Consider the following 27,992-nt stretch of genomic DNA (forward strand, 5'->3'; position numbering starts at 1 on the left):
TTTGCAGTTTTTAACCAAACAGGTACATTGAAGCCCCGAGTTCATTGAGCCTGTATGCGATGTAGGAAAGGTGCTTTTTTGACTTGTCTGCCAACCGGCTGCAGGCTTTTATGTTACCTCGGTTTTTTTCTGAATGCAAAGAAAAAAACGCAGAAGGACAAGCGTAGGTCAGATTACCTGTGGTCTCATTACCACAATAAACCACTAGAACTGCTAGATCTGAGAGCTTTTTTAAGACCACTAGCTTCCTTCAAGGTGTGTGTGTAAAACTCAAGGGTCTCGGGGCAAATCCTGCACACGACCTCATCTTATTAGTCCCACAAAAGCATGAAAACACAGTTGTAATACAACTCCATGGGGTTTGAAAGATGTACGTGGACCAAAACTACATGTCCCAACATGCATCAAGATTTGGTGACGGCATCTACCCACTGGATGCCAGTAACTCAAATGAAACCATTTCCTACAACAGTTTAGTGGTGAAGTGATAGGTTTGGAGAAAAAACAAGGTTCAAGAAGAGAAAACGCTCATGAAGAGGGAAGGTGGTCTTTAAATTAATTAAAGACCACCTTCCCTTCCCTGAGGTTGAAAGTGAAATGCTGAGGCAGTTATGTAATGTCAATAAAAGTTATGTGACCCAGGATGAAATACAGTCTGCTTTAAGACCATCAGCATGAGGAAAAAACAAAAAAGATATTGTGATAAGAATATCAAACCAGCAAGCATTCAGATTAGTAAAGAGAAAGAAAAGATGATCCTCTAAAATACAAAAGTCTAACGATCTGGATAACTTTAGAAATACATACACTTTTACTTTTACCAACATGATGTCCTTATTTGCGCCCCCCCCCCCCCTCCCCTAAATAAATGAAAATACAGGCCCATGATGACCAGAGAGATGTTTAGGATCACAGTAAAATTTGTAACTCAGAGTATTTGGGAGTTTGACTCAGTGAGCTCCCTGTCTTTTCAGCTGTAACCACGAGGGGGCGCAGCTCGCTACGGATACAACAATCATTCATCTTGCTCAAAGTATACCTTGTCTGGAGCCATATGAATCTTTTCCTGATGACAGGTTTATTTGTGGTGGGATAAAACAACACAACAGCTGTGTACGTGTCGATGGAGAACGCAATAATACTTCATTCTTGCCAGAAGGTAAAAACTATTTTCATATCCTCTGTGACACGTTGTTTCACCTATCAGCAACGTAACAAAACCCATCAATACTCATATCACATATAAACAAAAAGGATAAAAACCAGCAGTCTGCAGATAAAAAATACCCACTTGGGAATGTCGCATCATTGAAAAATTGTCCAGGTCACATTCAACCTTGACACGCCGTTGTGGAGGCTGAAAACCTCCCGCTGGCAGAGGACACACATTATCATTCCTGCAAGTGGAGGTGCAGCATATTCGTGCTTGTGCCACTCTCCTTTTTGCTTCTGTAACAGTTCACATGCATTTATAAATTCAGACACACTCTTGCAACGTAATAAAGAAAAAACAAAGGAGAAGAAGATTGATGTCAGAGTTCCCCCGACTGGTCCACAGTCTGCAGGGAGACGGGCCCTTAATAGAGGGAGTCCTGTGATAAACTGCTGACCTGTCCGTTATTAAACCGGCCCGTGCTGGTGAGAGAAGCTACTTGTATACAGCTTCAATCCACTTTGTATTGTCCTTTTGTAAATAAATACACAAAATTCTCAGCATAGGTGTAACTGAATGTTTCTGGAGGTGTTTCATGACATCCTAGATACGTGTAAGGCTGATAAACAGCTACGTAGCTGTGTTATGCAGATGTCACTGAGAAGGAACACATGTGACCTCACATGTAGAAACAACTGGATAGTCTTAGAGAGCCTTTCAATGACGGAAGCGAATTTCCTATAAACATTTGTACAGATTTACAGATCAGTGCACGGCAGATTTGTGTCGTCATCTTGCGGTGGAGACACACAGACAGTATGACAGTACGGAGGTATGCGTGTGTCAGGTGGGACGCAGAAACCAAAGCTCTGGATCAGTTCCATGGAGTGTGAGGAAATGCATCCCACACACAGTTACCTGCACACTGGGCTCCACCCACGTGTGGAGGTGGTGCAATCTCTCTCTTCCTGACTAATGAAAGTTCCCACAGCCTCCTGCCGTTCTGGGTGTCCTACGCTTTCGATATCTCCTCACAAGGTGTGTCGGCCACATTCACCTGCCAGTTACAGTCGATTCATACCACACCTGCGTTGTAAAAATCTCTGGGATTCAATGCCGCAGCAGCTGCACCAGGAATCTCGGGAGATCTTTTTCTCGTATGCAGAAAGCTGAAATGCTCTGTTGATGATTTTTCTTTTCCTTTTTAGCGAATGCTTCCTGTTCCCATGAAGTATATCAGATAGAAGGTGCAGCAAGGATATTTTGAAAATGACCATAGACTATATTGCTGTGTTTTGGACTTTGTCACCTCCAAAACCACCGCCGGTGTCCAGTTCTGCTGCTTTCCTGACAGCTGTTACACAATCTGAGCCTTGTGGATGAAGGAGGCATGGGGAAGGCGCATAGGGGGGCTGGTCCTCATGTGGGAGAGCACTGCACTGTGCTCTTCAGACAGAGGGAAGCTGTTGGTCTCACTGTCTTGGTCATCAGGATGCTCCTGACTGGCGGGACCGCCCAACCCCTCATCGACCTCATCCTCGTCATCGGTGACCTGTGGGTACTGGCCGCTCACAGGAGGATGCTGGTTATTTTTGACGACGCTGCCTTGACGTGATCCCCCATCGGAGGGGATAATGGCGCTGCCGTTCCGCTGTCTCATGATCTCCGTTGCTTGTACCATGGGGAAGGTGGTTGGCATGAGAGGGGGGTGGAAACAGTTTTCCTGCTGCAAAGAAATAGAGAAGAAATGTTTGTTAATTACATTTATTAACGGATAGCCCCTGGAGATGAATCATCTCGTTTTCGAGGGGGTCCAACATAAAACATACAACACAGTACAAAACAGTCACATACAACATACATGATACATAAGGCTCTCACACACAAACCGGCCCACACACACCAGTCCCCAAGACCTACCACACCCGAAGAGCACAAGTAAATACTGCATATAACACAGTAATAACAACAAGAACAACAATATTAATAATAGTAATTGTCATCATGAATATTATACAATATATTTAAAAAAATGACACAAATGAGAAGGCAACACAACTAGAGGCAACATGGTTTATTGAGATTGGAAAATAGTGAATTTTTAAAGAGATGTAATGAATTAAGTTTTCTTATATTGATAGGTAGGTTGTTCCAATCTCATGGGGCTTTGAACTTAAAAGCACGTCTGCCAATTTCTTTAAATGTCAAAGGAACGAAAAGGAAGGATTGCTGAGTGTGTCTGAGAGAATATGAGGATGTTTAAGGAATCGTCATTAGTACTTTTGTAAAAGTTATTGATACACAGCAGCAGTTTATCTAATATTTTTTATATTTTACAAGGACATTGTGCAATTTAGATTAGCATTCTTTAAATTTGTGCAATAAATATTTTATCAATGCATCAGAACTTTATAGTAAGCACTTTCCTTCTTACCACCTACCACTGAATGATCTGTGTATTTGTATTGTGAATGTCTTGTTTTTTTCTTATTCTATTTTTAATGTGTTTATAATTGAAATGTAACATCAATCTGCCAAGGGACTACAGATGTAAACTAGCCTATGGCTATAATCTGGCATATTTACATGTAAATGTTAATTAATATGCACTGTCCCTTTTAAATAAATCAATTGAAAATTAAAATTGAAATTGAAATTGGAATCAAATATTGTTTTAAGTAAGATGGCTAACTAAAGTGGATACATTTGAATGTGAGTTGGAGCCAGTGGTATTGTCTTCTTGAGCTGATTAAACCAGTTTAATGATTGATACATGGAGCAGTGGTGAGATACAGTTGTGTAACACTTATTTTCCTTGTTTGTAGAGTGAAACAGTTTACTGAACGGTAAAGGATGTATTAATGGTATTGTCATCAGGTCGGCATGCAGTGGTTCGTAAAGTGGGTGAGAGGCATCGAGCATTTAGGGAAAATCAAGCTTGGACGTGTTCAAATGCACAAATCCAGTGTGACACACTTACCAAGGAGATGGTATTTCTCACATAGGCTTCAACCCTGAGCCGGTTGTCCTCGTCCCTGTCCAGGATCCTTTCTCTCCCCCTGCGGGAGTTGTTGTACAGAGATGGTCTGCCCAGAGAGTCGAACGCCCCCACTCCTCCCCGCCCACCTGAGATAGTAGATCTGCTGTCACGGCAGCGAGTCTGCTCCTGGAAACATGGGAAAGTATATTCTTAGTATGTACAGGTGCGACAATTAGATTTTAACAGGGTTTCCTGTTAGGGCATGCAATAGGTACAGCAGGCCATCTGTCAGTCAGTTGTTAAATCATAACAGAACGAAACTGATGTCTAAGGAAATACGCCTCTGTGCCAGTTAGCTGACAAGAAGGAAGGATTGCTAAACATTATTGCGAACAGGTTTAAAGCTACAACTAATATAGTTTTATGAACTTAAAAGGGCTGTGCACAGAGGGCACAGCTACGCTGGTGAAGTAAAAAGTGTAAACTCTAGTGGGTTAGAGTCAGTAGTCATAGCTGCATCTACAGCAATAGACTATAATAGTTTGTTTCAAACATAGCTTTGCTTTGAAGAAAATACTTGGTTAAATATATGTGAAAAAATACATTTTCCTTTTACTAGTAATAAAATTAAAGAGGCTAATTTTAAATGTATTCACAAACTGTATTTAACTCCAATTAAAATGCACAAAATTTGAAAGGATATCTCTTCTAAATGTCCAAGATGTAAAAGAATCAATGGAACATTTGTACATATGTTTTGGGAATGTGATCTTTTAATAAGTTTCTGGAAATCAATTCATTCCTTCACACAATCAGTATTAGAAATTAATTTTGAGTTAAGCTCCAATTTGTATTTATTAAATGACACACTGGATCTTCAGTTAGACCGGAAAAAAAGCAGGATATTAATTATGATCACATACTTCGCTAAGAAATGCATACTTTTACTTTGGAAAGATGATTCCCCTCCAACTTTCAAATTTTTTTGATCAAATTTCAGTTTTTTTACCATTGGAAAAATTTACTTCCTCTGTTGTAATAGACACTATATAAATAAAATTGAATTGAATTGAATTAAAAGGTAACAAAAGTCACTTCAGGAATAAAAAATAGTAATATCCGATTAATAGAATTTAAAAAAAGGTTTAATTGAATCAATAAACTGACAAGAAAAATATCAAGAGAACAAAAGTAGCTAATTATCTGAAAATGATCTAGTATTTCAGAAAACCTCAAATATTGTCTTATTGCAGCATTCACCAGTGTGATGCCAAAAGATAACTGAACAAATTGTTTCTGTTAAGCACTATTTTTTTATTTTTTGCTCAAATAAGATTGTAAATATCGGCAAACAGCCCTTTTTTTTAGTTACGTTCCCTCTTGGTGTTTTATCCTCTCTTTACTGGAAAATTAGATATCTTTGGACTCCTTCAATTAAAAAACAAATAACAAACAAAAACCATGATTTACAGCTGAGTTTCAGTGCTAATGAATTGCAGATCACGTTGTTTTGGTAGTAGCCTAACTTTGTACATATCCTTAGTAATGCTAATCTATAGCTGGCTAGTTTACCATACGTCATCATTGGAGTTTCTTATCTAGCAATTTACTAATCCTTTTATGTCCATTGAGATAGATGAGATGCTCAATAAACTTAAACCGCCGAAGAAGCCAAACGTCCCAAGAAATAAAAAAGAGCTTAGAAGGATGTGAAAGGTCTTCAGCAGCACATTGTGTTAATATTATAAATGACTGAGAAGCCCTCCAACTGAAATGAACTGTTGAAGCTCAGAACTTCTCAGTTGCAGGCCGTGGCCTTGCATGCAGATTTACATAGATGCTTGAACTGACCCCGAGGGAGGAGAAGCTGTTCCGCAGGGTTCCGTCCACCTTCAGAGGGATACTTTCATCTATCTGCAATCAAAAACAAGGTAGAAACCTTTTGAAACAAAGTCAAATTTGTACATACTTTAAAACATAAAGTATCTGGAAAAGTGATTGATGTTAAACTATAACCAACATTCGAGCCTCAGAATGATTGAAAATATGTTTGAAATAAAAGGAACCAACTGTGTTTGCATAAACTGATGCTGCATAAACTGATGCTGCAGAAGCACAAAGTCCTGAGAATGAAAAGACTAATTCAATACTCTTACCGTTAATCTGGCATCAGTGCTGAGAGAGTTCACTCTCCTGAACGAAGCTTGTCTGGAGAGAGTACTTATTTCCTCCCTGTGACACGAGAAAGAGAAGAGTTACAAAGTTAACTTAGCCAAAAATTGAACAGAATTTTTCAGTTGTAAATTAATCTGTCATAAATCCACATACAGTTATATTTCTGAGTATGCACTGGAAATGCAAAATTAGCTGTGTATTTGCAAATCTCATAAACCCATATTTTACTCAAAACTGAACTTGGGAAACACATTAGAGGCTGAAACTGAGAAATTATGTTTTCAAGCTCATTTTGAATTTGATGGCAGTAACTCATCTCAAAAAGCTGGGACAAAAGAAAAAAAAGCTAGAAAAGTGAAAAAAAATACCTGGAGGAATACCTTGCAACTAATCAAGGTAACTGGAAACAGGCCAGTTATATAACTGGTTATAAAAAGAGCATCTTAGAGAGGCTGAGTCTCTGAGAAATAAAAATGAGCAGTGGTTCATCAGTCTAAAGGTGCTTCAGCAAACTGTGAAACTATTCCAGACTAAAGTCCCTCAGTGTAAACTCATTAAGACTTCAAATCCATCATGTGCAATAAATAATATCAATAAGATTTTATAATTCTGCATAATTCTGTCATGTTACTGAATGGGCTCAGCAAAACTTAACCATATATGAGGAGGATCTGAAATACCCCCATCTTCTCTGGGCCAAAGCTCACACAAAATAAATTGCAGCAAAGTGGAAAACTATTGTTTGGTCAGATGAATGAAGATTTTAAATTAGTTTTGGGAACCATTAGTACCAATGGAATGACATCAATGCTTAAAGATATTAAGAGGCTTTTAAATCAGCATATGCTCCCATTCAGACACTGGCTTTTTCAATGAAGCATCTTTCAGCAGGACTATGCTAGATTCAACACCTCGGTTAACGTAGTAGAGCTGTCCAGGTGCTGAACTGGCCGGCCTGCAGTCCAGACCTTTCACCCACTGAAAGCATCTGGAGCATCTTGAAGTGAATTCTCCGGTACGGTATTAAACAACGTGGGATACGACTCAGGGGCAAACCCTTGCTGGTTATTTTGAGATGTGTTGTTGACACCAAATTCAAAGCTACCTAATCTTTTTCTTAGGATAGTATATATCCTCAGCTTAAACATTTGAGTGTCCTTAATTACGTCTATGCTCTTCTGCGACTAAAATGGGAGTTTATGAGAGTAGCAAATCATTGCAGTGTCTTTTTATATATATACAGGACTGTCTCAGAAAATTTGAATATTGTAGTAAAGTTCTTTATTTTCTGTAATGTAATTAAAAAAACAAAAATGTCATACATTCTGGATTCATTACAAATCAACTGAAATATTGCAAGCCTTTTATTATTTTAATATTGCTGATTATGGCTTACAGTTTAAGATTAAGATTCCCAGAATATTCTAATTTTTGAGATAGGATATTTGAGTTTTCTTAAGCTGTACGTCATGATCAACAATATTAAAATAATAAAAGGCTTGCAATATTTCAGTTGATTTGTAATGAATCCAGAATGCATGACATTTTTGTTTTTGTAATTGCATTACAGAAAATCACAATATTCTAATTTTCTGAGAAAGTCCTGTATATATTTTATACAATGTCCATCTTTTTCAGGATTGGGGTATAGTGTGTGTGTTACATAACAAGCTCTAGAGCATCATTGTATCCTTAATTCATAGCCTTGATTTGCTAAACAGTTAACACTTAAAGTCAATCTGTCCTACTGAGTTTTTTTTAAATTTAAAATCTTATCTTAGTTAAAATCATGTAATATAATACTTTTTCTCATTCAGCTCCCTCTTTAGTTTCTTGTTCTTCCGTTTGTGGCGGCAAACAATGGCGATCACAATGACGAGCATCAAGATCAGCACCCCAGCAGCCACGCCTGCAACCAGGAATGTGTTTTCAAACTCTTTGGACTGCCGAGGAGGCGCTGCAAAAGGAGACAGGTCGGGAATAAATACACATCCATGTATGTCAGTAGTTTAAAAAATAATCAGAGGTGTGAGCGTGTTGCGGGCACAGCGCTGTCATCTACAGTACCTGTCAAACTAATCTTCACCTCCGCCGTGGCTTTGCCCACTTCATTCTCTGCCAGGCACCGGTAGGTGCCTTCATCTGAGGAGAGTAGGGGGTGCCCAAAAGCCAGTGTCCCATTAGGATGGAGGACGGTGCCGTTTGGCAGCTCCCCACCAACTCTGCAGGCAAAACACACACTATAAGACCAACGCTTTTCAACTGTTTAAAGGAACTCATAGGGTACTCGTATTTCTTGAATGTTTGTTAGCATCTTAAGAGTTTGTTTGTTTGTTTATTTATTTCGGTCATTTCCAAATTAATAATTCAAATACAAAAGAAATGAAAGAAAAGAAAAAAACCCAAATAAACATGAAGTTAATGCTAACATTGCATTAGACCAAAATATATAAACAAAACAAGACTGAAAAGGTGTAGGCTGAAGCTTAGCTCATTACGCCTTCCCTTTTATAATCAATTTCTGTCAGCTCCTACATATACCATACAAAGCAGTAAATCAATTAAAAGAAAAACATTTCATATACTTCCGGTCAGACCAGCCGTTATTATCCTGCTCTATCTTCTTCTCACCATTTCAATTGTGTACAAGCAATGCTGTAAGTTAAGTTTGATATATTAGATAATTATTTTTGTATCTTGCTGACCATTTTCTTGCTAATATTGTTTCTTTGTGTATTGTTTTGATGGGAACTTTATTAGCATAACAACGATCTGTTAGCTAGACATTAGCATTGGTTCATCTTCTAATTTGATTCTGTATGTTTCTGTTGCAGTTTTTACCACACATTTACACATTCAAGCTTCAATATAATTGATGAAACGCCACTCCACGCCTCTGTCATCATTTCTTATTGAGGTTGGACAAAGGTTTAGCTGAACGTTTAGCTTTGGGTCATCTACACCCGAGTGAGAACGTTACATTGTGTATATTAAATACATTCAATAAACTGTATAAACCTATTATCTATTTAAGTTTTGACACTTACATAAACACTCATACAATACGATCATACTTAATGAGCATCTTGTTCTTGAATATTTTTTTATATATTTGGTATGTACTGCATTCTTCAATTTCCATTTCCAAAACATTCCACAGATTAACCCCATAAACTGAAACACTTTGTTTTTGTGAACATACAGCTTCCTCTCAGTTCATATACACTCTGTCTTTGCTGAAACAGCTTCTGGATATAGTGTGGCAACAGATTATTATAACCCTTGTACATCAATGGTGTTATTTTGAGTTACTGTAGTATAGCCAAAAGACTGACTCTGGATGAAGAGCCGTGCGTTAGAATCAAACGACCATGATTGAAACTTGCAATGCAGATGCACAGAGATAAAAATCCTATACAAAATGTCAAATGTATGAATCTGTTGCACAAAGCAAAACCACAGTAAAACAGGCATGCGGGTACGGGAGGGTTCAGGGGCGATAACAAAAGACAACCAGATACGGCTGCAGACAGGCAGAAGGGAGCTGCAGAGTGACTGAGGAAGATAAGCTGTAACTCTGGTCTTCCCCGGAAAGATATGAACACCAATGAACCGCAAATACAGGACATACAAATGCACTACGCTACGAACTGTTTCCTCATTTTTAGAGAACAGTGTCTTCCATTGTACAGTTTGTTTTCTGTTGTTCAACATGTATTTTAATAGTTGCAGGAAACATTGCTTAACTCAACGTTTCAGCAGCTGTTGAGCGGCACCGCCCAAGTTTCTTTAAAAGGCCACAGTCAGATTGATATACTGTAAATGTAGGACTTCTTAAAACCACACAACTTTACAATCAAACAACAATCAGACAAAAAAATCTTGTTGTGGGAAAGCCTTTCACTCAAAGTCTGCCTGTGAACTACCCAAGATTTCATCAAGAACACGCATGCTCGTCTGTGCTCGACAGGAAGCTGAACTTCCTTTTCACATATGAGCGTCTCGTACTGTCAACACACCTCTCAGAGAACCTGTAAAGCCGGAAATATACTCTACGCACGTAACCTGCGTAGCCTGCGTAGCCTGCTTTGTGTCTGTTCATGCTCCACTGCGTACGTCGCGTAACACCCGAGTAGAGCCTGTCATACCGATGGTGACCGATAGGGGGCAGTAAGCAGAGCAACAGTTGGAAAAGCTACTTATATTAAGTAGCAGAAGTAGTAGCAGCAGCAGCGGTAGCAGATTAGAAAAACGAACACTTTTACAGGACAATATTGGATGATGTAGGAGATTATAACATCGTGTGAATGTGTATGAGTGTGTATGAATGTTTGTGGTGGTCGGAGGGGCCGTTTGGCGCGATATGGCAGCCACGCTCCCGTCAGTCTGTCGGGCAGCTGCGGCTACAGACGGAGCTACCACCGGGGAGAATGTGTGTGAATGAATAATGATCTCTGTAAAGCTCTGGGTGCCTAGAAGGAAGCTAAAGAAAACCATAACATTATTATTATTATTATTACTCTTTTTTTAATGTGTATTACTTATTTATATTACTGTTTTACCCCCTTCCCTGTGTGTGTGTGTGTGTACTTCTGCTACGTGAGTTTCCCCGTTGAGGGAGTAATAAAGGACTTATCTTATTATTATTGCTTATTATCAAAAGTGGATAGTCTTTCCAGACTAATTTATCCAGCATTCTCCTCACCCATCTCAACAAGAATGACGAAACAATAAATCCAGTTAATTTTAGGTTCATATGGAGAAGTAGATGTCAATATAAGAAAGATTAACATGGTAAAAAAATGTATTGTTCCTAATATGATTCCAAGTCATTCATTTGCAAGTCATTCAATAGTATTTTTATTGAAAAACAGAGTATTTAAAATAAAATAAGTCCCGTCAATTGACTCCCGGCTCCCGGCTCCGCTTCCTCCCGGCTCCGGGAGGCACCGAGGCTCGGCGCGTACCTCCGCCGGGGCTCCGCCGCCGGGGCTCCGCGGCCGGGGCTCCGCGGCCGGGGCTAGGCGGCCGGGGCTCGGCCACCGGGGCTCGGCCACCGGGGCTCGGCCACCGGGGCTCGGCGGCCGGGGCTCGGCCACCGGGGCTCGGCCACCGGGGGTTGTCCGGGGCTCGGCGGCCGGGGCTCGCCATCCGCGGTACTCCCGGGGACTCTAGTCCCGCAGCACCAGTGAGTATTTTGACCGGAGAGATTATAAAATACCGGACTTCGGCATATTTTACCGGACAACGGAAACCCTGGGGGGAAGTTAAATATTGCATAAATATATGCACGGGGAACTTTCTCCAGGGGAGAGCAGCATAGTCGTGCCAGCTGGGATCAGACCGGGAACAGCGATACTAGCGGCCAGAGCGAGAACTGCAGGTCGCGTACGCGTTCAGTGTCTTTTTGAGAACGTGCACGTCGACGCGTCAAATGTACGCAGGATACGCAGGATACGCGAGACGTGACGTCACGCGTATCCTGCGTCTCGCGTACGCGTTCTGAACTGCAAGTATAAACGCGGCTTAACACAACAGCAAAGAGGAACCGCCTGGTTTAACATATGTATCTCACACATCTCCGTGATAAACAAATGCACACGTCCCCCTCACAAACACAACACACCCACCCACCCGTACCTCCCCCTGCCCGCCTGCTCCCACGAGTCCAGCTCTCTTCTTCCTGCTCATCCCTTTCCCTTTCTCTCCCACCCCTTCTCCCTCCGTCATGTGAAACTGTCTCATTTGTCTGCTCTCGGCACAAGTCGCAACACGATACTGTCACACCAACTATTACTTCACCTGCCGCCATTTACTGACAACAGGTTTACCCTCCGCTGTAGCTGCCTCACTGATGTGTGTGTGTGTGTGTTTTTGTGAGTAAGAAGAATTTGATTGTTACAAGAGATCTGCAGCGCATATTGAATGTGTAGACGGTGTGAGTCTGGTATTACTCACAAACTCTTCTTCCCAGGGTGTGTTTCTCTGACTAATAACAACTAATACCTACATCATCATCTGGCAAAAACAACCCATTCTCATTCTGCTTTAGGAGTAGGTACGTCCATTATATCTGTATTTCTCTGTTGCAGGCTGAGATGTCGTTTGTCCTAGTTTGACAGGAGCCGTCGCACACATGTTTTCTAGCCTTGCCACACCCTGCAAATATTGAATGCACGAAAGGATATGGCTTAAACTGTCACCATGTGAAGTCACGCATCTGAGGCAAGCGCTCGTCTGGGTTTAGATCTTAGCAGCATGTTGCATTTGATAAGACACGAGCAGCATTTGAAGCTGTCGCCTCCCAGTCCCACAGCGGGATTGGGATTGGGAGGTGACAATGTCAGGGCTAGTTGACTGGAAAAAGTGGGAATTTCCTCCTCCTATACTGTCAAAAGCTATTTCCATCTAGTGTGCATGTGATCATCATGAACTAAAAGTGTGAATTGAGAAGTACTTGAGAAATTGAAAAAGTAATTCATTGCACGATATTAGTTCCCTGGACGCCGGAATGACATCCCACTGCTCCTGGTGTAACTAGTGGTGCGTTAAGAGCAGAGGACTCATTTCAGTGGGTTTCATAAGATATATATTGATAACTAAGGATTATTATATATTATATTATATTTCACTTAAGTAGCCCTGATTAAGCTGAAGTAGGCTTCACATATTTTTTAGTCTTTCACATAAGACGTTGATGACATCTTTGTTTTTTGCGAGCATCCTTCTCAACCTCTTTTTATGGGTACATCACAACGTTCCTTTAAAGGAGCTTGAGGCAGGATTTAAGAAAAAAATTCGTATACGTTTTAAGTTTTCTAGTAATAATGTCAGATGAAGCGTTCCAAACCAAAAGGAATGAGCCCTCTAGTGTATCTCTCCGTTGCCTTGAACAGGCTGTGTGCTGCAAAATGTGTTGCAATTACGGGCCCAAATTTCCCGCGCTGTCCTGCGGATGTGACGTCAAATGACGCTTCATGCGCGTTCTCCCGTGCCGGCTTCGCTGTTGTCTCTTGTAACCCCGACGGCCGTCGTGGCGCTAATGAGTCTCATTTCTTATTCTTGCCTCAAGCTCCTTTAAATTACTGCTATTAAATTATGGAATAATTTTAACAGCTGGCAATAGGCCATTACTATGGATCTGTCCATAAAAATATTCTTATTCTATTATTTATATATATTTTTTGCACTACTGAGGTACAAACACTTCACACTAAACCTTTAACTGTAAATTGAACAATGTAATTTGTTTCATTAATTTCTTCCAAAATCCATTGCAAATGATTGTACCTGCTTGAAAGCTACTTTATCACATTCACGCGTGAGAATTTTATTTGGAGTTAATCTAATGCATCGTCTAACTTGGAGTTTATTGATGCTCTTGGGCACAAATCCTGTTTTGTGTGCAGGAGGGAGGGAAAATGTAACCGTTAAAACATTCCTTTACTTTCCATTCAGACACCATTCAGACCCATTTGTGCCAAGGTGACACTTCAGAGCACGGACCACTGACAAGCACAGATCAATGCAAAGAACAAATATGGCGACTGATTCCCGCGAAGGCAGAGACAAACGTCCGAACCCCGCCGGCGGAGCGACAGCAGCAGTTGACTGAACCCTGTAAAGTGCCACTAATCTGCTGAAAAAATGTTGCCTTTGATAGCAGCAGTTGGCAGCTCCGTGTTTTCATAATGGCTATGGGCACTTCTTAGTCTGTCTTCTTGTCTGTACTTGTCTCTTCTTCTGGGCTTGTGAAATGCCATCAGTCACATCTGAGGTGTTGCTCCAAATCAATAGCATGACCTGAAATCCCCGGATGCGTTCTCACTCTGCCTATCTGATCAACAACAGATCCGCTGGAGATGGGTGTACACTTGAAACAGTAAAGTATCCCACAATGCATGTCATATCAAACTGCAGCCTTTCGTCCTTCGAAGGACCATCTCCTGGGTCAAACTTGTCAAGCCTGAGCTATCAAGTCTGCGAGTCCAAACCCGTTTGACGTGGTATTGAGAAACAGCCGATATATTTATTTACGTAACCCGACCGTCACAAGCATGCAACATCTTCTGCTTTGCTTCGGTCGACACACTTGAGATGCACATGTATCGTACGAGGTGGGCTTACGCCGGCATGAACATTCTGGATGCTTTCAAATAAACCCCCGTTGCACTATATTAGCGGTTTCCATGAACCGTCAGGGGTAAGATAGTCTAGGAAGCACACAAGACCTTTGCAGCACCTTACTCTGTATCACCCATGGTTTTTACTGAGAATCAGAACACTAAATGTTTTGCAAATAACTCATGAATTTCAAAATCCTAAGCGCTAGGAAGCCTTTGCATCATCAGTCTGCTGCGTCTAAGAGCAAGAGCAGGACCCAGACGGAGCAGACAGTTAGTCATGTGAACTCCAGACACCCAGAGAGGGAGGGGAGCCCTGCTGTACCTGATCCAGGTGAAATTGTGTGGTTTAGGATTTCCTCCGCTCACGCACGTCAGGGCGGCGTTATTCAAACCAGCGAACCATTCTCCATTGTACCCCGACACCTCTGCGTCTGGAGGGTCTAGAAGGGAGACAGATGAGAGATAAATCAATCAATCAAATTTTATTTAATAGCACCTTTCATCCAGGTACATGAAATACAAAGTGCTTTGACATTTTGACTGAAAAATAAGCGTAATAAACAAAAAAAATTAAAACTGGGAGACCAATGCACACTGACATACAATATAGTTAATTAAAATGAAAAAAAGGATAAAAGTTCAAGGATTAAGGCTAAAAAATAATCAGTCCACAACAATAAAATATAATAATAAAAACATTACAAGAGATAGATAAATAAATAAAACAGATACCCTTAAAAAATGTTAAACAGAATAAAACTATAAAATTTGATGCTACATAAAAGCCAGACCAAAGAGATGAGTGTATGTTTAAAAATGTCCACATTTCCAGCTCCTCTCAGATCCTCCAGCAGGCTGTTTCACAGTTTTGGAGCATCGTGGCTAAAAGCAGCATCACCAAATGTTTTAGTTCTACTCTGTGGAACAGCTAGAAAGGAAGAGCCAGAGGATCTGAGTTCCTTCCTGGTTCATAGAATAAAAACATCTCTGAAATATACTCCGGTGCAAGCCCATGTATCGCTTTATAAACTAATAAAAGAACTTTAAAATCAACACGAAATCTAACAGGTAGCCAGTGTAGGGATTTTAAAACGGGCCTAATGTGTTTCTCTCCTTCTGGTCTGAGTCAGAACTCGTGCTGCAGCGTTTTGAACCAGTTGCAGCTGATTGATGGTATTCTTGGGTCGACCAGTAAGAAGAGCATTACAATAGTCTATCCTGCTGGTTATGAAGGCATTAGTGCATTAGTCTCTCCGTGTTGCTTAGAGAGAGAAACGGCCTCACCTTAGAAATATTTTTTAAATGATAAAAAGCTGTTTTTGTGACACAGCGTACATGTGATTTGAAATTAAAATCAGTCAAATACGACTCCTAGATTTCTTGCCTCTTTGCTCGGGTTTACTCCATATATATTTAGTTTAGAGGCCAGTTTCTCTCTCTGGGCTTTCAAACTGACGATCAGTACTTCATCACTTCTTGTCGTGGTTTAGCTGTAAAAAATTCTGTGACATCCAGGCCTTAATATCTAAAATACAGTTAAAAAGTGAGTCTGGACATAGATCATGCTATAGTGCAACACCTTCTCAGAGCAGATGTGTGTCATGTTCGGGGACCACTCACAGTGGACCACCAGGTTATTTCTGAGCCTGCGTGGAGTCGGGAAGGCCGGGTGCCACACCAGGCAGTCCAGCTTCTTGCCATTCATGCTCCTCAGAGGGTGGAGGGAGAATTTGATGGAGACCGTCCTGCTGTCTGCGGAACGGCTGACGCTCTGGCCGTTCAGCTCGGTGTCCCAGGTGAGGCGGGGGGGCGGCCGGGCCACGGAGTGACAGGAAGCCACCGGCCGGTGGGACTGGCCCTCCACCACGACCACCGGGTCCAGAGAGGAGATGGGGCTGGCTGGAGGCGGAGATGAGGAAGATGAGGATGAGTTGACAGAGTCAAAAGCACTCACATATTGACATGAGATGATATTCATAGTTCTACAAATTGTAATGTTTTGTGGGTTTATTTGATATAATTTAGACTAGTTTTTTGTCTTAAGCACATTAGATGTGCCATGTCAAACACTGCTGCCCTAACATTTTTACATGCTATGATTTTCTCACATTTAAGCTACTGCATCACAGCCTGGACCATGGTGGGGCCTACCACACTCAAGCCAGAGGAGGTTTTATATAAAAAAGCACTCAAAATTCTAGATAAAAAACCTATCTCATACCATCATTGCAACATCTTGGACAAATACAATCTATTAAACTTCGACAACTTCTGCAAATTCTCATACAGTTTGTCTAATGTATAAAACCCTACATGGCCTGGCACCACCTTGCGTCCAGGAATTTTTTAAATACCGACAGTCGCGGGTCACTCGAGCAGTGTGCAACAGAGTCGTAGAGGTTCCGTTCAGAAAAACACCATCCATAAAGGGTAGTGCGTTATGGAATTCTATACCTGTACACATAAGGGAATGCCCCTCTTTAACAACTTTTAAAAACCAGATAAAAATGTGGCTCAGAGGTCAACAAATGTGTACACACACCTAATGTGTGCTTGGGCCTGCTCCTACCTACTAACATTTTACTAATTGTACTTGTCTTTACTAATTGTACTTGTCTTTGTTTCTGTTTTCTTTTTCTTATTGCATTTTTACCTTTTCTGCTTTTAACACCTTACTTGCCTATATTGGACTACAGATGGAAACTAGCCTTGTGCTACAATCTGGCACATTTACATATGGATATATGTTCATCAATGTGCATTGTCCTGAGAAATAAATAAAGTAAAGTAAAAAGTAAAGTCTGCTGGTCTGCTGTAACGAGACATAAAGTTTACTGATGTATTAATGCCCGTTTTACTAACCAAATAAGCAGCTTGCAGATGCAAATGTAGCATGATATGAGGTTGGGTGGACATAACAACGAAGAGCTCACAGACTCAGGCAGCTGCAAACTAACGTTGTCTCAGGTGGTCGTTAGCCGACACACCCAATTACACGCTCTCAGGTACATAATAGGAGCCTCTTTTTCAAGTTGTGTGTCATGCTGAGTGCCAGGCTGTGTCTAATTGTTTGTTTATTGTTTTGGAATTGTGTTAACCATTTTATTTGCATGTTTTTGTTTTGTTAGTTACTGTTTGAAATGTAACCTTTTCTGTGTTTTGAGTTGACATGCAATTACCTTTTGTTTGAGTTGATTAGACACAGCTGAACACAATCAACTGAATCCTGACAGACGGCTGCAGTGGCCAATAAACCACTGCAGGCTGGCCCCCCTAGACCAATGGTGAACGAGGGGAGGGTTTCCTTCCCCTTATATATTCAAGGCAGACATTCAAGCTGGGAGATTGAACGGACGGACAGAGGCCCATGTGGGACGAGAGTTGATGAACAAGAGTGGATGGACTGACGTACAGAGGCCCATGGGGGCCCAGGTGGTTGGGGAGCCCCCGGCGGACTCGGACCGGGGATCCCTGTTGGCGTGGGCCAACAGGGAGGGGGCACTGAGAGGGCACTGGAGGACAGTGAGCCCAGAATGACTGAGACTGTTCATCTTTAACCTTTTTAACCTTTTATGGATTGGCCATTTTAGAAACAGTTCTATTTTTAGTGACTCCCCCACCCCTGATTTTATAACCGTCTTGGAGCAATAAATGTCTGTTGCTGCACTCCTGCTTTTTGTTGTGGGTTACTAAGCGCTGCTCACCCTCGAAAGTATTCATTTGGGGACTTGAACCACCCCTGTGACATTTGGCGTTGTTGGCAGGATTCGAGTTCGTGAGCAGTGCTGGGTACCCACAAAGTTTTAAAATGATAATTTATCCTGGTGCCCGTTTTTTGTTGGGCCTTGAAGAAGGCCCTCTGCTCCAAGCCCTGAGGATGTTTGCCCGTCGTAACAGTGATGCAACCTTTGCCCATATGCAGCAAGAGAGACCACCGGAGGCTACTGGTGGGGCTTTTGGATGCTGCTGAGAGCTGGCTGTGGCACGAGACCACCGGAGGCTACTGGTGGGGCTGATGGATGCTGCTGAGAGCTAGCTGCAGCACGAGACCACCAGAGGCTACTGGTGGGGCTTTTTGGATGCTGCTGAAGGCTAGCTGCAGCACGAGACCACCGGAGGCTACTGGTGGGGCTGCTGGACGCTGCGGAGAGCTGGCTGCAGCACGAGACCACCAGAGGCTACTGGTGGGGCTGATGGATGCTGCTGAGAGCTGGCTGCGGCACGAGACCACCGGAGGCTACTGGTGGGGCTGCTGGATGCTGCTGAGAGCTGGCTGCAGCTGCTGGGATAAGGAACCGCTGGAGGCTGCTGGTGATGGACATGGGGATTGTTGGCAGGGACCGCCAACGGTAAACTGTGGGGGGGTGTCATGCTGAGTGCCAGGCTGTGTCTAATTGTTTGTTTATTGTTTTGGAATTGTGTTAACCATTTTATTTGCATGTTTTTGTTTTGTTAGTTACTGTTTGAAATGTAACCTTTTCTGTGTTTTGAGTTGACATGCAATTACCTTTTGTTTGAGTTGATTAGACACAGCTGAACACAATCAACTGAATCCTGACAGACGGCTGCAGTGGCCAATAAACCACTGCAGGCTGGCCCCCCTAGACCAATGGTGAACGAGGGGAGGGTTTCCTTCCCCTTATATATTCAAGGCAGACATTCAAGCTGGGAGATTGAACGGACGGACAGAGGCCCATGTGGGACGAGAGTTGATGAACAAGAGTGGATGGACTGACGTACAGAGGCCCATGGGGGCCCAGGTGGTTGGGGAGCCCCCGGCGGACTCGGACCGGGGATCCCTGTTGGCGTGGGCCAACAGGGAGGGGGCACTGAGAGGGCACTGGAGGACAGTGAGCCCAGAATGACTGAGACTGTTCATCTTTAACCTTTTTAACCTTTTATGGATTGGCCATTTTAGAAACAGTTCTATTTTTAGTGACTCCCCCACCCCTGATTTTATAACCGTCTTGGAGCAATAAATGTCTGTTGCTGCACTCCTGCTTTTTGTTGTGGGTTACTAAGCGCTGCTCACCCTCGAAAGTATTTAATTGGGGACTTGAACCACCCCTGTGACATGTGGGTCCTGTCTTTTCTAGATCTACAGGTGTTTGAAAGAATTGAAAGAATAAAAAGAAAATAAAATACATTTTTTTTAAAACTGCACTACCACCTAACAAGGAGAAGGTGCCTGGTTAGAGTATCATATCAAACTGTTATATCTGTGCAATATTCCACCACATGTGTAAATATGTGTAGTTATCTGTAGATAGGATCTCACGTCTTGATTTTACTATTTAAAAATGCACCTTATGCACCTTAACCTTTTATATTATTTATATTTCTTGTATCTGTTTGCACTGTCTTTCACTGGAAAGGTGATGCTGCTTTTAATCTCACTGTACCCATGAATAGTGACAATAAAGTATTCTATTCTATTCTTATGTGTGAAGTTAAAGTTCATGTTTTCATGTCACCTAAACAAACCTAATCCTAAATCCTGTTTCTCTCCTAGAAATTACATAAAAACCCAGGACCATTCCTCCTCCATCTGTAGGTGCACTAGCTTTAGAATCAATGACATGCTTTTCTCAGACCTTTATGCACCTTCCAGCAGGAAGGGCAAGAAAACATCAATATCAATGGCAAATGGCACCTTTGTTATCTGCTTTACTAGCTTCTAATTTACTTCAAATAAACAGCTGAGTCAGGTGTGATTAAACATATTTGTCATTACATGTTGTTTCAAAATGATTCATTATTATAAGTACACTTTAATCTGCACTGGACAACATGCTGGTGCAGAATGATCCAGGCAATATAAGCAAGTGTGTTGTCAAGGCTGATACTATAAACTACATTCAAAATAGATAAGGTTTCAAAAGTTTTACCGAGGAGAAAGTAAGTAAAGTAAGTAAGTAAGTAAATGTATTAAAAATGTAAAACCTTTCTTGTGCGTTTCATCAAGTCTGAAACATGAATGAATAAGTAAGGTATAAAAAACAAATGTTTTTAATTATCTCCACATTATCAGTGATGTTTTTGTTGTAACTGTGTTCATCAGTGTTTAAGAAGAAATCCCTGTGCGCGCTCTCCTCCGCAGCCGAGTCGCGACTCACTCTGCACGGTGAGCGAGATCTCCGCGTCGAAGTTTCCCAGTGGGAAGGTGCTGATGTGGCAGATGTACGTCCCCTCATCCGAGATCTCCGTGTTGGTTATGACCAGGGAAGCGTCCGCGGTGGGCTCGGGGCCTCTGAAGCGTACGCGTCGGGACCAGGACCCGAAGGCTGCGCGCAGAGGCAGGAGGAGGCGGACAGGCACAGAACCAACAAGGGAGACAAGAAAAGACACACGTCAAAAAAGCAACTCGGAAAAAAACGAGGTCCAGCGAGGTGAAAGCAGACTTCAGGGTTTCTCTTCTCCCTTTAGTCAGGCTTTCATGCGCGTTTCTGCTACGGGACTAATATTAGATCACGTTGTGCCACAACGGTGTGGGTGCATACTGCGCGCAAAATGCCCACAAGGGTTGTGGGCATTGTGCACGCAGTCTGCACCCACACCTGCAGGAAGCTCATTTCCCAAATAGTTACAAGCAGAAATTAGCAATGCAAAGATCTGAGGTGTGCGTAGTCCTGTTGAAAATGCTGGACTGACAACAACATAACACTTCTGCATACTTGTCTACTCAAACTGGACTGTGATATCTTGCTGTGTGAAAAGGGGAAGTCACAGATACAATCTTTAGATATTTTTTTTTTAATTTGCTTTTAGCAGAAGTTGCAAAGAGAAAAAGAGCACGAGCCAGGCCGGAGTCGGTTCACCTACCCGTCTGAGCGTTGGTGTTGTCTGCAGTGATGATCTGCTCTTTGTCTGCGTCATCGGTCTTCTTATACCAGGTGACCTGCACCACCTTGTTGTCCTTGCCTGGCTGGTAGCGACAGGGCAGGACGGTCTCCTCATCCGCCAAGGAAAGTAGGGGTTTGTTTGACCGGACATCTACAAAGTCTCCCCCGGCCACTGTCGTAGAAAACAAAAAAGCAAAAAAGCCCTTGAAAACACCTGTTTTCAACCCTGTATACTGCATAGTGCACGTACACATCATCAGTAGTACACCAGTCTGTGAACCGCCGTGGAAACAATCCCGCTTAACCAGGAGCAGGTCACATAAGAGCGATGACGATCCGCTACAGGGACTCATTCCCTTATTGCGTCCAGTATGGGAGGAAAACGCTTCAGTTGCATACTAGAAATGTTTAGTACATACTACATAGTACATACTAGTAGTATACTATCTGATTCTGTAAACACGGTGACACAGATTGTTCATATGACTTATTCTTCTTGGTTGTTGCATGTCTTCCCTCATTCCTTGTTCACACAGACATGTGGGGACAGAAGGGCAAGCGGTTCTGACTGTGTTGTCTTGGATCTCAGCTGTTATGCATCCAAAGTCTGCATTTGATAATAAATGAATAGAAACAGACCAATACGGATGGAAGCTAAAGCTGCTACCAGATAGAAGGAAGATAATCTTAAGAGGATGGCTTGAGAAGTGCTGAGTGGTTTTGTTTAGACAGAAACTCAGACGATTGCCACATTAAGACCAATAGACTGACCAAGATCACCCACACAGGCTACATGAGGTCAAACCGTTCCCTTACTGCAAAGTTAAAGCGGTTAGGCACTTGTTTATGTAACACAGTCTCACTCTGCAGGCGTCGAAAAGCATGGTCACAAACTATTGGCGACGCCTACTGACGCAAAAGGTACCCACATGAACTCTTTCAGACGCAAGTAGGCTCCAATTGACTCCAATGTAATCCCGTCTGCGGCTATATGTGACGCTCAGATTAGCTGATCACCGCGTCCTCATTCCTCTTTTTAAAAAAATGCATATACTTCAATTTAAAAGTGTGGTTTGATGACATTTCTAGCGAGAAATTTTCAGACGCAAATAGAATACACCAAATTGTATGACATCTCCAATGTAATCCCGTCTGCGGCTATATGTGACGCTCAGAGCAGTACTTCAATTTAAAAGTGTGGTTTGATGACATTTCTAGCGAGAAATATGCATTTTTTCCCACAATGTCTGCTCAGTGAGTATCATGCATGGTTTATCAGTTATTAAGAAGCATTTTTCTACTTCGGATTTGGCCAGAGTGAAATGGGGATGGAATTGGGCACCAACAAACGACAGCAGCCTTTTTGAAAAATATATTTTTAGTTTAATGCATTGCATGCATGCGTTTATAATTCCCATATATTCTGTGACTGTACTAGTTGTCTGACATTTTTGGGAGATGTATATATATATTTTAAAAACTTAAATAGGGGACTAGTAGCCGTCGTCCCGCGTGACAAGGCTGTCACCGCCATCTTGAGCCACTGAGCTGCTGGAATTCATGTTTCATGTCCAAATATGTTTGTGAGCTAGTTTCAGTTGTCACGTTTATGTCAACACGAACCTTTGAACGAGACATTTTTATGTTTGCCGGAGAAATTAAGTTAAAAAACACAAAGGTACGATTAAAAGGAGTTGGAATGAGCACAGAGGAGCTAACCAACACGTGGCGCAGGCGCAGAGGAGGGAGGAGAGAAAGCAGGATACCTGCAAGTAGATATGTGGCTTAACTCGTTGCTCGACATAAGTTTCCCTCAGTGTCTGGACTGCACAGACACTCAAAGGTCAGGCCCAGGCGACACACACACCGGATGTTGGGTCTCACACTGCCACAAGGCAACACCATGATGTTCACCACAGGCAGAAAATGCTCCTTTTTTCACCACTTTCTAGGTACCTTCCTGTTTTTCTGTGCCAGCACTGCCATCACATACACGTCACGTACACACACAGACATAGATCCCTGCAGCCTGCATGTAAGCTACATGAGATATGGATATTAATACTGCCCTCCTCCTCCCAACACTTAATGATACCCACAGGCCTACATGCATCCCCAACACACTGCACATGCACGACACACGTCACACACAAAATGTATTCAATAATAAACAGAATACCCCCCCCCCCCTCTTTTTTTCCAGCTTATCTTTTTTCCTATTACCTGTCCGGCTTTTGTCTCTCTATTTTCAAACACATTATACATTTATTCACACACTACAACACATCACACACTCAGCAAACTGCACCCATCACTGTCTTTTCTTTTCTTTCCTACTTTGTCACGTTCCATTTCCGGTGATCTTAGTCCTCTTTGGCAGAATGTATTTTTTATTTTTATATTATTCTTTTTCACTTTTTTTTCTCCTTTACTTGAGTAAACAATAAAACATAGTAGGCTGCCAACAGGGCTGGTGAAGGAAACCACCCATACACACACAAAAAAACAACCTTTGTTTGAAGATTAAAATGCATATATGCTTCAGGTTTTACCAAACTTGTTATTAACCATTAATATAAATGCAGACAAGGGAGAAAAAAAAGAAAAGAAAAAGAGCTGCAAGAGGACGTTTCCTTTTGCGCTGAAACGAAACCAAACGTGGCTTAGTGGATGCTCTGCTAACGCAAACAGGTGCAGCGTTTGCCCAATAAATGTTTGCTGCTCGTGACTGAGCATTTCACTTGTTTACAGAGGTTGGAGTGACTCTCAAAGGCTGGTCGAACGCAACAGTGGGTTGTTGCTTAGCTGAAATAAAAGATAGCTGCCTGGTCCATCAGCCAATGTTGAAGATGTTATCAAGAAAATGACCTTATTGTTTGTTAGTTTGCCTAACTTTTAATGCCTGACTTTCACTTCCGCCTCTTAAAATGAGGACGTGGACAAAGAAGTAGTGTCATCACCTCACATCACTGTTTGGTAGCAGAAAGTATTATATTGAAGATTATTTTTGAGGATACATTTGATTAATTTAGTCCCTTTGAATTAAACACTTGCATCACCAAGTTGTCAAATAGTATATTTAACCGTACGAGAGTCTCACGTGTTTGCAAACAAACCAATCGTCCTGGAGTTATTTCTTTTTACGAGTCCAGATTAAAAGCAGCTTAAATGGTACTGTGGTCATTAGACAACTGTGCACGGCCCAACTTAGAGCCAGGGTGGCTTTTGCTCCCCTGGGGTTTCCGTAGCAAAACGGAAAAGCAAACACGGTGAGGGGGCGGGGAGGGAACAGAAAAACTAAAAACATTTGATATTAATTCATCAGGTCCAAATAGTAAATGCTGGGACGTTCAAATAAAAACCTCGACAGCTCCAATCACTAAAACCTGGGAACATATAAGATAAGATAGTCCTTTATTGATCCCCAGAGGGGAAATTCGGGTGCTACAGCAGCTCAAAGTCAGACAACATGAACTCAGACTAAATAAACGATAAAGATAAATTATAATTATGAAAAATAAAAATAAAAAAAATACATTAAAAAAAACTGAAACTGAACAAGTGTACTGTAAACTGAATAAATGTACTATAAACATAGTAAGATATAGTATATACGAATAGGGGTGGGCAAAAATATCGATATGGCAATATATCGCGATACTTTTCCAGCCGATTCAATATCGATATTAAAAATTTGAATATCGATTTTTTTTTTTTTTAATATATTTTTTATCCCCGATCTTTTTCCCATTATATCACCCAGTGCTCCTACCTAAGTCACAGTCCTGGACATTGCCACTCTCTACCAACCCTGGGAGGGCCCTGCACTGAGCTCAGGTTTTATTTCACGTTTTATTTCATTTTATAATTTATTTTTTATATAACACAATTGCCTGTCCTTAAAAAATGAAAAATAATGGACAGAGGTTTATTTATTTATGGATTTATATCTATACTGACTGATCACTGTGCCTGTCCTTGGTTTTAGTACCCATCTTTCTTGTGTTTATTATCATTTGCCACATAATTAAAGCAACCTCATACTAAATTTAATGTTAATTTCATATGATGTAAATAATATGAAAAACATATACAAATATGTTGTAACTTTAGCTTGTATAGTTATAATAAAACATTGTTTTGACTCAGTTTGTCCCATGAATTGTCACTATAATCTGATGAACGTGCAACTCGGATTTTAAGATCCATCACTATCATCTGATGTACATATATACAACTTGGATTTTAAGATGTGTAATGCATTTTTAAATTTTTCGGTGAACTATGTAGAATATAATAATCGGGATATCGCAATGTGTATCGTATCGTGGCTCAAGTATAGTGATGCGTATCGTATCGTGAGGTCCTTCCCAATACCCACCCCTATATACGAAAAAACAGTTCATGTGAAATTACTTTGTTTCATTGGTTCATGTACACATATTTGTGCTTTTAAAGCCTGAAAACAAACTTCTAAATACATCCGGTACAGTTTCTTGTTTGTAATGTTGCTATTTGTTCTCGCGACATCTAAAAGGCAATCTGACCTGATGTCGAGTACGTCAGCTGTTATTTTTGTCTCATTCCTGCACGTCCCGAGATGTGTAACAGGATGGTTATTTTTGTTGTTGATGTTGTTGTTTGTTTGTTTTTAGATGCTGAATGACAGTTTGGAGGATTTAAAGTATCAGGTTTCAAGATTAGGCTGATGCCCTTGGAGATTCACTTCTACAGCATCTTTCCTTCAGCAACATTGTTTTCAGACATTTTTGTTTCAAATATGTGTGTAACATTTGGTTCCAGACCAGATCCTCCTGGAACATGGCCGTCGGCATCGTCTGTCTGAAATACCATCGTTCTTACTTACACTACACTGGCCGCCGGCTGTTTGCCAACACTGACCGACTTTGGCACCGTTGCAAACTTTTTTGCCGGCGTGAAATTCCAAAAAGTAGTCTCCATCAAAAGTAATAAAGCTGTTATCATTATTTTTTATTTGTTTAAAAACGTATCTTATCTTTCTCTTATCTGTTTTCTGTCATCTCAAGATGACATCAAACCGTCCTGACGGTCTAATCGTGAGGGCTGTCTGTTACGGAGATTAAATTCTGCTGAAACGGTCACTTTGATTAGGAACAAGGAACCTTTTCATGTTGGGACAGGATCTTAAATCCCTGTTCCTGTTAATCCAAACCGACTTCCCGGCATTAGCAACTCCTCAAAACAACGCTATAAGTCTTAAAGGTGCTTGTCCCAGAGGTTGGAGAGAAATAGTCTCTAAGTCTGTTTTTATTTCCCTAAGCTGATGAGATGTAATCGCTCGGGGTCCTGAGCAGAGTTCACCCAGCTGACATGAAAGACGCGTCTGTGGGCTGTGGGTAGGCCATGATTCATGCACTTACCATCAGACCTGGTGAGTGTGCTGTGGAGACAGGTGTGTTTTTTTGTTTCATGAACTTGTGTGTGTGTGTGTGTGTGTGTACGGTATATGTGTGTGTGTGTTTGAGGTCAGTGCCTTCTGTGGAATCTGCCTGTGCTGCATTACTGGAATAACCCTCAACCTTTCCTGCCTTTAAGGATGAAACACAAACGTTTTCCTCTGCCTCTCTCTCTTTTTTCCTCATCAGCCAAATGCAACTTCACCACCTTAAAAAAACAGCATCCTGATAGCAGGTCGTAATGAAATGTGACATTTCACGACCTTCCAGCGTGACACCTACAGTCACCTTTTGCCTGGTTGTATTTATCAAACCCATTCAGGCTGAAACAACTCTCCCACACATACACACACACACACGCCCGTGTCAGTAGGGTTCAAGCTGTTCCTATGAATCAGGAGGAGGATTGATCAACAGCAACCTGTTTTTCCAGAAATGTCACAGAGCACCACCACTGTTTTCCAGCAACTGCGCTCAGGCTGATCCGTGAGAAAAGCTCGCTTCCGTAGCTCAGTGCTTTTGATTGGACGACAGAAGAAGCATATTACCATCGCCACAGACTGGATATCACTCCTAATTCATTTACATTGACCCTCCAAAACACATCCAGACATTTAGACCAGGTCAACCGTATTCAGCAACCGTAGCACCATTAATGCGTCCATTGACTCGTTCACATATTGATCAGACTGTGAGGTTTTGGAGCTCTCATCTTACCAGTGATCTGCAGGAGACAGAGACACAGTGAAAGTGGTTTCAGCAGAGAGGTCATCCTCCTTGGCAGTCACTGCTAACTGTGCACACGTTTGGACAGTCCCAGCGCTGGAGGAAGGCTCATCAGTCCAGGAAACGTGAGCCCAAAGCACAGGGAGGCTGTAACGCACGAGGTGCTCTCATGGCCCGCGCTGCAGGAATGTCCTCAGGGGAGCGATGATGTTTCACGAGCTGTATCCTATCCAAAAGGCCGATCACGAAAGTCAAAGCTGTGGATTTTGTAGTAGTTTTGTCCTGAAACGTAGTTAAGACATCATGTCTGCTCTTAGGAAGAAAAAAAAAAGAGGACTCAGCTTTACCTGTTTGGGATACACCTGTTTGAGCTGCACCTCCCTCTTTCTCTCTCTCTCCCTCCCTCCCTCTGTCTGGCACACACACACACAACCACACGTTTCCACCTTAAGTCACCTTTCCGGTTTGGTTAAGGCAAAACGACAGTTATAGTTTTCTCGCCTTTACTTGCTCCGCTCAGAGGAGAGGCAGGTGAAAAAACAGGCACAAAGA

General features: G+C 41.8%; 1 protein-coding gene across 1 annotated transcript; it reads right to left on the bottom strand.

Moving 5' to 3' along the window:
• Positions 1 to 200: 200 nt before the first annotated feature.
• Positions 201 to 27,776, bottom strand: nectin4a (nectin cell adhesion molecule 4a). The gene is made up of 11 exons (XM_061709906.1): positions 27,432 to 27,776; positions 21,257 to 21,448; positions 20,551 to 20,718; positions 16,055 to 16,333; positions 14,757 to 14,874; positions 8,376 to 8,530; positions 8,112 to 8,265; positions 6,290 to 6,365; positions 5,985 to 6,047; positions 4,134 to 4,319; positions 201 to 2,879 (listed from the first exon to the last, which is right to left on the bottom strand). Exons 1-11 carry the CDS (start codon positions 27,484 to 27,486, stop codon positions 2,511 to 2,513), a joined length of 1,815 nt encoding a protein of 604 aa, XP_061565890.1. The 5' UTR covers positions 27,487 to 27,776; the 3' UTR covers positions 201 to 2,510.
• Positions 27,777 to 27,992: the final 216 nt, after the last annotated feature.

Source organism: Cololabis saira, chromosome 20 (assembly GCF_033807715.1).
Source record: "Cololabis saira isolate AMF1-May2022 chromosome 20, fColSai1.1, whole genome shotgun sequence".
NCBI classification, from domain to species: Eukaryota; Metazoa; Chordata; class Actinopteri; order Beloniformes; family Belonidae; genus Cololabis; species Cololabis saira.

Coding starts and splice junctions, on each gene's coding strand:
- nectin4a (XM_061709906.1), bottom strand. CDS start 27,486: ATGACCTCTCTGCTGAAACCACTTTCACTGTGTCTCTGTCTCCTGCAG. Junction 8,266..8,375: donor GGTGAAGATTAGTTTGACAG/GTACTGTAGATG, acceptor CTCCTTTTGCAG/CGCCTCCTCGGCAGTCCAAA. Junction 6,366..8,111: donor AGGGAGCTGAATGAGAAAAA/GTATTATATTAC, acceptor CTCGTGTCACAG/GGAGGAAATAAGTACTCTCT.